The following is a 12,427-nucleotide window of genomic DNA, read 5'->3' as shown; positions in this document are numbered from 1 at the left end:
GACTTCAAATTTTTAAAAAATAAAGTCAATTTTTGCAATCTCTGTTGGGAAAGCCGTACAAATGTATATTCCCTTTGACTATTAGAATATAGCAGGATCAACTTTAAATTCGACAAATTTTTCAAAATTATAGATTGTATTTTTTAATTTAGGGATTTTGCATATTACTGAAGGTAGGAAAGAGGTGGAGAAGAGGAAAGGGGGTTAAAGTGTTTCTTATGAAAAGAGGTGGAGTGTTGGTTGGGTTGTGAGTTGAGATGCTTCAAAACGTTAGATCAGGTTAGATGGCAACACATGATTTTGTAGAGGATATAGGTTTGAAATAAGTGAATAGGAAGTGAGGGGATATAAAAGAAGAGTTAAGGGGGAAAAAGTTGGATTGTTGAATGAGATCATAGAAGATCTTTAAACACAGAAGGATAGAACAGAAATCAGGAAGAGCATGGGAAGAGATAGAGGCTTCAAATAGCAGGCTTTGTTTAAAGCATGAACAGATATACCTGGTGACAACAACAGAAAGATACAGAAATAAGGTAAGTATTATTGGTCATCAATGAATAAGAACTAGTTAAGGAAGGAATTTGGAAGGAGAGGCACACCTGGATTTGTGAGACAATGTTTGAGACTGTAACCATTTATTAAACTCTAATTCGCATAGGTTAATCACAAAAAGAAAAACAATTCTGTGTACATATATTAGGTCCATGGCCTCTAAATGCTTCATACCCCTAGAGTACTAACATCTATTTGTTTTCTCTCACTTATTTTAACCCTGAGCTTCAGTTGATTGGCTTCTTGCTATTTTCTGACACTCTTTTTCACTCATCAGTTCATATTCTATCCAACTACTTCTAATTTACATCTCTTTGAAACGATGTTATCCTTTCCCAAAAGAAGCTGAGGTCATGTCTCAGGACGGGAATTTAATTACAGTCACAGCCCACCAATTCCCATAGAAACTGCTTCCTTCAAAATATTTTTATTCCATCCCCAATAAAAGTCAACACATGTGGGAAAATGTCACATTTTATTAACAGCTAATACTATTAAGAAACAGTTATTGTACATTTTTTCCCCAAAAAGACATTTTCATTAAATAGATTTGATTGTTAAGAGGACAGGAGTTTCTGAAGGCTCCTGTTAGACAGGACTTCTGGTTCAATGTCATTTGTTGTGTTTATATCAGTAAAAGAATATTAGTAATAAGATGTCAACTGAGATATGGACTTAAGAGTTATGTAGAACTGATTGCTATAATAATGGTGGTCATTAAAACTAGTTTTAGTAGATTTTTAAAAGAATACGTTGATGTCTGTCCTGTTTAAACTCAAATTCATTAGTCTACCTGACAATGGTTGGATTTCAAGCAATATGGCTACCAATATCTGCTAAAGAATTAGCCAGCCAAAAATAATTTCTGTCACAGAGAAACTGTCACAGAAAATATTTCAAACAGAACTAGCAAGTCTAGCCGACATGCCTAAAAAACTTTAAATGAAATTTAATTTCTACATAATTTTTCTACAAAGTTTAACTACAAGTTCTATGAGATTCAACAAGGTTCAAGGTTTATTAGAAATAAAAACTAGCAAATATTGGCAAGATGAGAGAGAAGGGAGCGGGAAGAAGTGACTTTAACAAGAGCATAAACAATCTCTAGGTGAATACATACATGGGTAACTGATATTAAAGTAAAATAAGCAGGATATTGAAATACTGGAGATATTAATAATTAATATGACTGATCAATGTTGTCAATTACATAAACCCTGGTATGAAATAGTCACCTCAGGCAATTAAAAATTAACTCAGATGGACAGATGGGATGCAAAAGAGATCCCATAGAGCTAAAGTAAACAGCCCCAATCACAAAAAAAAAAAAAAAGTAAAACTACTACACTAATGAGCAGGTTTTTTCTAAAAAGCTTAAAGTGATTTTTTTTTTTTAAGTAGGCATAATTTTTTGGGAGCTTAGTAATGTAGGCTAAACCCAAAACACTGGCATAGAAGACTATTCAGAGGTCTTAATACAGTAGTTAGTCTGGAGTGGAGGAACTGTCGATATGAGAAAATGACAATAGAAGATTAATCTAGGGTGTATAAATATGCCAGAAAAATAAATGTCAAAACCCAGATAACTCTGTAATTGAAAATCTTTTCTGCTTATGAAGGTTAAAATGAAATTTATATTATGAACCTAAATAATTTAGAATTTTAAAAAATAGATTTTAATGAAACCAAGAAAACATTTTTTATAGCATATAGTTAATCACAAAGGTTCCAAATAAGCAAAACATTAAACAAATTTAATAGTAAAAAAGTCTCACACAAGGTGCTACTGCCATAGGTGTCATTACGTTTAAAAGACAGATTCTTTCAAAAATAATAATCTTCTACAAAAACATTTTTTAAAGGGAAAAAGCCTAACATTTATAAATACTTTTATCTTTGAGTAGATTGGGTATCATATTGATTTTAAAAAGATGTGCCATGGCTTGATTTGTTTTACTCATGCAATCAAATAATTATGAAAGTTAAAAAACACAGATGAAACAAAAAATTTCAACATCAATAATTATTAAGTAAATATAGGAAAATCTTGTTTTCCCTAAAATTAGCTATAATTAACTTCAGAAAGTTTGTTCCACTGAAATATTCATTTCTTCCTTACTGTCATTTTTCATGGTTTGAAATGTCATTTCCGTGACCTGAACATTTGTTTACAAAATTAATTTAAATTAATAATCCATTATTAGACATTTATATTTCAATTAAAATCTGCAAGCCTTCAACAAAATGCTATTTGGTCAAATTTCACTTAATCATTAATCACAGAATGAAACAGAGGCAAAAAAATCCTTGTAGACATCTTATAAATCCTCAATCTATGGTATATCTTTGGACTATAGTGCATTCTCTTTAAGCAAAAATAAAATAAAACAACCAATCCTAATAGGAGTGACTACAGAGAAGAAACAAAGGCCAATCACTCTTATCTACTATACTGTTATCAAAATTATTCCAAATTGTAAGATGTTTATGCTCAAGAGGCAATCACTACATAGAGCAAAGAATAAGAAGTTAACTCTGTTGAGTGTGGCTCCCAGTCCCTCCCTTTACCCCAACTTTAACCCCAAAGTCACTTCTTCTAACAAAATAGATGAATTCAAGAATAAAAGCTTCCTCTTAGCAAGTAGCTCCCTATTGGATCCTATCTCTCCTTGAATGTGCTTACCACAATCTGATTTCTGGACAGCTGACCCAAAGTTTGTTGGTTTTACTGTTCTTCAGAAAGCCACTGGCTAAAGTCTCATTGGAGAACAGAGCCCAAAATTTCTGATGCCCCTGCCACACTTTACAGAATGAGAAGTTGGACAACACAGTTAGCTTTGGTTGCACTGTGGTAGAACATATGAGGCATCTTCTTTTTTTCTTCAATCAGCCACATGATTGGGCTAAATAGCTGTAATACATCTTCAAAAAACAGAGCTCCAGTTCTTGATGGAGAGAGAGGAAGGTCATTGAGGAGGTGGTTCAGCTCAAAAGCTGATTGAAAAATCTGTCTTTATCAATCAATCCTGCTTGTGGACAGAAGTCATCTTCTGGATGGAAGAGGGAGTGAGATGACCTAGAGTCTTGAATTGGTGGATCTGCAGGAACAGAAACTAAATACAGTGGAGACCTCTTAACTGAGTAACACCACGAGATGGATTTCCTGATAATGTGCCAATCTAAGTTAAATATAAATATGTGCTTTGGAATTGAACATGCATTTCCATTTTCCAGATACTGAATGCATTTATATAATTATGAATAAGCACATTTTCCAATTACTAACTAGGTAGGTAATCTGGTTTTTGAAAAAAAAACAATAAATCCTGAATTTAAGAAAAAAACATGAAGACCCACCCAAACAAAACCCTGTATTACTTTTTGCCTTGGTGTGCTCCACACTCTGACTTTAAAAAGAGAAATACAGGTTTAATTCTGAGTGGTTTTTATTCCATACATGTTAATAATAATTCTTCAATTTGATTGACTTAAAGCTGAGCTGGCCCACAGTACTGTCAGTAGCACATGTGTGGTATTTATATTTGAAACGGACCATAAAGGTCTCTTGCTCTCTGGAAGGAGAATTAAGGACTCTTTAAAGTTAAAGATCTTAGTTAGGCTGTTATTTGCTACTAAACATCACCCTGCTAGTCAATTCTAGTTTAAAAAAGAAAAAAAAGAAACAACCTGAAATATACTCCTACTAATCTACCACAAAAGAAAAGAACATAGGGCAGAGTAATTTTTAAATGTTAATAGCCATTTTAGATTTTCCTAAGGATAATGGGCTGCAAGACTACTTCTGAAAAGACTAATGAAGTCTGCTAGCATGATGGCTATGGAACTATTCCTGTCTCTACTTCTGAATAAAAGCTTTGATGAAAATGTGTATTTTACTTCCTTTTGTTTTAACATCTTTTTAAATAACATTTTTTAATAACCCCTTTTGGAGAAGAAAAGAAGGAAAGAAAGTGTATGGATAAAGTTAAATACAAGGCAATATATAGAGTTTGGATATAATAAACTTAGAACAAGAATAAAAGAAAACTAATTTCAAATAGCAATCTACGATATTAATACAGCTTTAAGAATCTAAATCAGATGAAGAATTTAGTTGTATTTCAGTACTATTTAATTTCAAACAAACTTCTGATTTATATGCAAAGGCATATCCCTCCAATATAAAATTTTTAACAAATTTCCATGTTGCTTATTTCTAATGGGCTACGTATTATAGTTGTTAAATATTTAAGTTATATCTTACCTAATAATGTGGTTTCTCCAAATTCTCTTAGATCATCTCACACCCTTGTGTATATTTTCTTCTTTGCCAGCAGATGGAGACAACACCACTGAAAGTTTAAAAGACATCATTCCCTGTTTAAAGGGAGCTTGCTGGTCTGAAAATTGTGGGGAACCCTAGCCCAAAGATTTCTCCAAACTGGTAACTAAAAAACTAGGTATTTCAAAAGCAGACAGCCTGACTACATCAAAACTATAAAAAATCAAGAGAAAGTACAGAATGGTCACTATGAATATCCTGAAAATATTTTCAAAGGGAACTCTACACATGAAGTGGTAACTAAAATAGTTACCATTCAAAGGCTGGCAACCTCTCCAACTTTTTAAAGAATCAAGTCTCCAACTCACTGCTCCTACTTCAGGACAGAATATTTATTTTTTCAAATTTGAAAGCTCCTTACTTAGTACACACTCAATTCGAAGGAAAATCTCTTTAAGAATGTCTAAAAAACCAAATATCCTTAGGGTTACATTGAGACAGGAAAGCAATCTTCAGATTTTTTTTTTTTTTTGCAGTCATTACTTATATGCCAAAATATGACACAACATCCATATTCACATGGTATAATCTGAACTTTATAAACAAGATGGAGGAGGGGGGGGAAGGCAGTTAAAGCAGAAATGGTAAGAGAGAAAAGAGACTTCAATTCAGATGTATGAAACATAGAAAAGAAATTGGGGGAGGGGGAGAGAGTCAAACTCCTCTACTTTCCACATTCACTATTTCACCACTAAAAAAAACACACACATCAAAAATTACAATATTCTAGAAGGTCAACATACAATGCAAAGCAACATTAACTCAAGTTTTTCAAATCAGAACCTTATTTTACTACAAATCTAATAAAAACCATAGTCAATCACAAAGAGAGAAAAATCAAGCCACTCTCCTATGACATTCATCTCAACATTTCTTTTCTGGAAACATACTAACCAAAACCAATACCAACTGTTTCAAAATTAGTTTATCTATTTGTAACTTTAAACAAAGTTTCATTTTGCCAGACCTAAGGAACATCAGTTTAAAAACCAAACAAACCCTCACAGGATCTCAGATAGTTCTCTTTACATTCAGCTTTTACCTCTTTCCCTTTTTTACCTTTTTCAAATTAAAAAAGGTTGCCATAACACCTAAGAGTTATTCTAATATCAAGTTCAATAAAGTAGCACTTGAAGCAGTTGATAAAATAGATCTTGTGATCACTCCATGCTGTAAAGGTTTAGCAATTTCTGGACCAATGTCTATTTAATTCAACCAATGAAGGATCCAATTATGACTGAGTAAACAACTAATCAATTTCTGATCATGTATTATGTGTAAATAGCAATAGCTTCCCCCTCCTCAGATTAGGCAGCCTTTTTCCTGCTATTAAGCATTACACCTGAGGTATATTTTTTCCCTTCCCACGACCATTAACTAGTGCATACTCAGGGAAGGTTAATCCACTTTTAATATTATCACCTTATAGTGCTTCATAGTTTTCAAGATGTATATAAATTTAATTTGAACTCCCAAACCAAATGCAGACAATTTTTCCCCATACCATCAATGATCTCTATCAGAAATACAGATGAGGAATATGTATCTATTTACAAAGCCTTAAACAAATCACTGACTACAAAACATACAATACCATAATTAAAATAACTATTTTAGATAACCACAGATTCTAAAACTATATCACAGCAATTTAAAAATACTGACCAACAAAAAATTAGTTTTTTTATATTTAGGGGGATTAACAAAACAAAACAAAACAAAAATCAGGTATGTTAACCTGGTAATTTTCTCTCAGGGGATCTATAATTTCAGTTGCTCCTGCCTCCACCTGCTGGCAAACAAGATTATAAAACTAAGCATAGGAACACTGGTAAAAAAAGAATGTTAGCATTTTTCTCAACAAATTAATGGTTTTATATTACTATTTAGCAGTATTATTTTATTAGTAAAGTCTTGTAAAATTCTTATGAAATCCAAGTCATATACGCAGTTGTATACAGACCAATATGTATTTCTCTTAGGAAAAATTATAATAAAACATCTCTTAGTTCAATATATTGTCTAAAAGGTCAAAAATAAAATAATAATTTAGAAATATTTTTCTAATTACCTGATAAATAACATCTTGGAAAAGGACTGGAAAAGTGAGTGCAGCATCTTCTAGTTCATTTAGACTACAGTGCACTAGTGTTTCATCCTAAAAAACAAAACACACATTAAACAAATCAAGAAAGATCTCAAAATTTTTTAAATGTATAGAATTATTTAATTTATAATTCTTGGTTGCAGAGTTTAAAAACTATTACTATTTACTAATGTAGTAATTTATGCCTAACATCTCTAAATCTTGCTGTTACAAGATCACTACTGCAAAAGTTTTGCAGAAGTGGAAATCTTTTCCAATAAGCAAGAACGTGTGTGTATTTATATATATGTTTTTACAAAGTATATATGTACTTTATATATGTGTACTTTATCTGAGTAAACTACAAAACACAAATATATTCTAGACGTAGGATAAAGAGGAGCAATGGACCAAAAGTCAGACAACTTAATTTTTAGTGGTGACTCTGCCACTAAGTAATTTAGCTGTGGAATCAAGTAAATCACTTTTTGGGTTGCAGTTTTCTCAGAAGGGAAGGAGAAAAATAAAAGGCACTAAACTAAATGTTTCAAAAATATCTTCTAATTCTAAAAAAAAAAAAATTCTATGGCTATGTAAATTTAAAAGTCAAAGTAGACTCAGAATCTTGACTCTTAATTTCTTTCTGTTCAATGAAAGGAAAAAGGGAAGGTTAAGATTCATTAATTTGAAGAGAAGGAAATTTTCTTTTTTTTCCTTAAAGTTCAATTCTGAAAGATGAAAATAAGGATCCCCTCCCCCCACTCTTAAGTTGCCATATGGCTTTTCCACCCCCTTTTAAGTAGAGACCATAATCATAGAAAAAATCCTTAAATAACCTAAACGAATTCCAACACTAATGTTCATCTTTTGACTACATGCAATATTAGCTGATATATGCTTGTTAATTTAAGATCAACTCTATAAAGACAAATGTTGGGGGAATTTGCTCAGGCTATTAACCTTTCCTATCCCTATGACCAAATCATGACCCAATTTTGTTGCTTCTTCATCCACAACATATTTGAATTACATCTATTCTGTTCCATCATCTTCTGAAAAATTAGTAAATTACCAAGCATAAATATCTTAACAAAATATTTCTAAACACTATAACAGTCAACTCTGCTTTTATGACCAAGTAAGTTCTTACCATAAAATAACCTTATAGCTTCTATCTCCCAAGAAGTCTTGTATTATTCATGTCATTTAAAAATTCTCCACACATTCTCAGTCCTATCATTCCTACCTTCTCATCATTATAGTGAATTACTTATATTTCTTGGTGTATGTAAAATTTTTCCAGCTATTGGACTTCTTCACTCCATCCTTTTAACACAATTGCCTACAACAAATTCATTTTCACATTCAATAGCTAGCTTAAACCTTAATCCACTTGTATGCCTTTAATAAGCCACTTTTGCCTGAGATATGGCAGAAGGAAATAAGAATAAAACTATCTGCCAAATTCTGAAATCTAGACTATTCGCACTTAAAAAAAAAATGTGTATCCCCTATATATGAAGTTTGTAGAAGGGCTAAGTCATGTCTTTTGCATAATTCTGGGCATCAAACATGCTGTGACTTTTTAAGAGACAAATAAATGAAAACCTTCCTAATATACTATATTTTGTTTGTTTGTTTTCCATATAGAAAAGACAGAAAGTGACTGCAATGACTTTATGAAAATAAGATTTGATCAATAATAATAGTGTTGGGGCTATATTGGTTGTGAACTTTTAAAAACTATCTTCTTATAAAAAAAATTAAAATTTTTATTTATACCAAGAAAACATATGAAATATCAGAACATATGAACTGTCAGGGCAATGGGGTCATGTTCTAGGCCTCTATTATTAAACTCTTGGTAATACAAATTTCTTGGCATTCAACACTACTTAAAAATAAGTATAGTGAGATGGGTGTAACCTTACATATTGAGTTTTACTAAGATAGGTTCTATATGGTTCTTGCAAGGAAAAATGATCTCTAAAAAGAAGAAAATCCATCATCTAAAAATTATGGTTAAATGAAAAGAACAAAGTTAAAATTTGGATGGAAGGAAAAAAAATGAGTTCTAGGGATAGGATTAAACACTGACAAGAGAAGAAATAAATTTCTGAATGTTAAAAAGCTAAGACTCCTGTATTATGGCATAGTTAGATAAAAAAATTCAGTACACTAGTAACATATTTTATATAGACAGCTCTCTTATTTTGGGAAGTATTTCCCATTTTAAGGAATATCAAATGAATGACCCTTTCCCTCTTCTAGAGATTATATACTCACCAAGTCTAAGACTAGAGAAAATTCTGGTGTACTTCTTGTTTTCAAAGGAAGAGCTGGCTTCCTATTTAGTTGTTCTTCTGTTAATGGGGGAACATGCTTGATAAAATAATAACTATAAGAAAAAAAATTTATAAGAATTATATCAACATTCTATTTGTACCCATTTAAAAATTTTTAAATAGGTAACTAAAATGTATACTTAAGAAAGAATGTAATCTGAAAGACAACTGATTTAGCAGATACAGTAGGAGCTTTCCTGCTTCAGTAAAATCACTTATACTTACGGGTCAAATACTTCCCAATCTTCTTCATAGGTTGCTTCTGCATGGGCTGAGGAATAACCACTATCTGGAGACACAGGTGCTAAAATTCAGTAAAGTAAAAAGAAAACCTTTTATACAATGTTTAAAAACTTTAATAAAAGTAAACTGTATTTATTTATTTATTACTACTTTGGGACTTCTACATATGAAGTCCTGAAGCATTTTTCATTTTTAGGAGCTTAATTTTTAAGTACAAAAAACAATTTGTAAACATTTTAAAACAAATCAAATAGTATATTCTTATTTCAGATACTATGGTATGATGAGAATAGTATTTAAAAACTAATCTGGCAGTAGTTCTTAGGATAGACTCTCGTCTATCAAGTAGATAGATAGATCAAGTAGAGACTGGGATCAAAGAGGTCTCCTGAGAGACTGTTCAAATCTGAAGTGATGATAGCCTGGATGTAGATAGTAAAAACAGGAAAGGACAATTATAGGCCTTTCAAAGGACTAACAAGATTTAGTAGTTTTTTTTTTTTTTTTTTTTAACCCCGCTCCCCTTTTTTCTTCATAAGGGGCAAGATAGGCATAAAAATGAATATAATTTTAGATAAATTGATAGTTCATAATATTAAATTTAAACTCAGGAGTATAAATAGAAACTATTCTATACTAGTTACATATTGCCTTAATTAACCATGTAAATAAGTCTTTTAATTCAGTTGTGATGAAAAAAATCATTAAACATCAAGTTAGTTTTGCACTTGCATTGCAAGTCCAAAATCAAATAATCTCAAGCCCAGAAAACTACATTAGTAAGAAAATGTCACTTGGCAATTTTGTAAACAAGACCGAATGCTTTTGAGGGTTTTACATAAGTCATTGGAATCACAGGGCCGTCTTACTACATATTTGGTCCTAAGTCTGACTACTTCAATAATAACTACTCACACTTTAAGGTATGAAGTTATCTTCAACCCAAGGGACACCATTTTTGAAAGCAAATTTCTAGCTGGGACCCAGCTTATTTTCCCCTTTCCTCCCTAATCTTGAACCAACTTCGATAAAAATGCTACAGGCCATCACCTAAAACTTTGGGTTTGGGTTACGCTTGTTTTGTGTACCGTTTTCCTCCTTCCTACAGTTAGGTAGCCAAAGCCCTTCAGCTTAATTCTGGATTTCCTGAACTCTTTTATCTAAAATCTTACTGTTTTAGATACAAATTTCTTTTCTTGATATGTATTCCTAAATTTACTTCAATCCCATATTTCTCCTATGTCACAATTGTCTATCTTTTGTCCCATCCCTTGCTCTGGAAACTTGCATTCTATTCCACGATAAGCACTTCATCTTATATTATTACCTCCTATTTTATTGTTTATTTCTTTTCTTTTAAACCTATTCCTATTTTGAAATACAGCTTTTCTTACACTACATTCCTCATAACTTTCCACACTGGTCATTGCTTCTCTCAATTCATTTCAAGTCTAAGAAATGAATGCATAATTTCCTTACTTTTCACTGCCACACTTTAAAAGCCTTGTTCTACCACTATCATTTGACCACTTCTCTTTTACTTGATAATATTTTCTCCTGATCCTTATCACCAAATCTACTGACTTCTAGGGCTTCATCTTCATTAATGACTTGAGAACCTGGATAACCACCTTCTATCATCACTCTTGACAATTAATGTTCATGCTGGTGACCACTGTGACTCCTTGGACTCTTTTTAATCTAAAGATGATGTCCATCTTTATTCAATAGCTGTCACCCCCAGAGGACTGGTCACATGAGAGACCTTATCACCACTTGAAATTACTCAATGTCTAGCTTATTCAATTCAAATTCTTCAAGATCACAACTTCCTGTCCTTCTACAGCTCTCAAAATTTGAATCTCCACTCTTAAAATGACCTCCAGTCTTTCAATCCTCAGTCTCCCAGGCTATTCCTTCTAACTTCTTGCTCTTTCTTTATTATTCGATTGTAGTAGAACTAGTGAGTTTTCATTTATACACCCCTTTCCTCTGATCTTCTGATGTTCTTGTCTTGTAATTCCTTCAACCATCTGGTTATCCCGTAACAATTTGTATTAAGTGAGTTATTTCCTTTCTTGTGGTTGCAGAGAACACCATTCTCCTTGTTAGAGCTAATCATTGTAACATGCTTTTGACTTCTAGTTCCAATCGCCTCTGGCACCCTATTCCATCAGCTATGCTCTTTGTGGCATCTTCAAATCTCTCTTCCTCTTTTTTTTTTTTTTTTGCCAGTTCTTTTCATTAGCTTAGATATATACTAAAGCCAAGCAAGCACTTCCCTGATCTTGCTATCCACTTCAAGTTAATGTCCTCTTTTTGTCCATCTCCACTTTTATGGTTAAATTTCTAGATGGTGTAGTCAGCATCTGGTATCTGTTATATTCTTAATACCTATTTAATCCTCATCCCTCTGGTCCATTCTATTTAAAGTGCTTCCACTCAGTCACTAAATGCAACCTCTAATGGCCTTTTCTCATTAAATGCAACTACTGAGTTTCTTCTCATTCTTCATCTTGAACTGTATCTAGCACTTAAAAAATGCTGATTTGTTTCCTTCTGAATAGTGTCTTCGTTTGGTATTTTTTTTGGACATGTTTTTTTCCTAATTCTCTTGCTAAATCTCTCACTTCCTATCTCATTTGCTTTCTTTTTTTATAATAAATTTTATTTTATTTAATAATAACTTCGCATTGACAGAATCCATGCCAGGATAATTTCTACACGACATTATCCCTTGCAATCACTTATGTTTCGTTTTTTCCCCTCCCTCCCTCCTCCCCCCCCCCCCCCAGGATGGCAAGCAGTCCTATATATGCTAAACATGTTGCAGTATATCCTAGATACAATACATATTTG

General features: G+C 32.3%; 1 protein-coding gene across 5 annotated transcripts in view; it reads right to left on the bottom strand.

The window, feature by feature from the left end:
* CTDSPL2 (CTD small phosphatase like 2) overlaps positions 1-12,427 on the bottom strand; it is a 99,279-nt gene that overhangs the window by 12,677 nt on the left and 74,175 nt on the right. For all 5 annotated transcript variants that reach the window (XM_051977242.1, XM_051977240.1, XM_051977238.1 and 2 more), the window contains 3 exons: positions 9,551-9,629; positions 9,267-9,378; positions 6,966-7,052 (listed from right to left, as the gene is read on the bottom strand). In XM_051977242.1, coding sequence (XP_051833202.1) covers positions 6,966-7,052; positions 9,267-9,378; positions 9,551-9,629 — 278 coding nt within the window. The remainder of the gene's footprint in view (positions 1-6,965; positions 7,053-9,266; positions 9,379-9,550; positions 9,630-12,427) is intronic.

Source organism: Antechinus flavipes, chromosome 2 (assembly GCF_016432865.1).
Source record: "Antechinus flavipes isolate AdamAnt ecotype Samford, QLD, Australia chromosome 2, AdamAnt_v2, whole genome shotgun sequence".
Classification (NCBI taxonomy): domain Eukaryota; kingdom Metazoa; phylum Chordata; class Mammalia; order Dasyuromorphia; family Dasyuridae; genus Antechinus; species Antechinus flavipes.
This window is presented reverse-complemented; position numbering and strand designations above follow the sequence as displayed.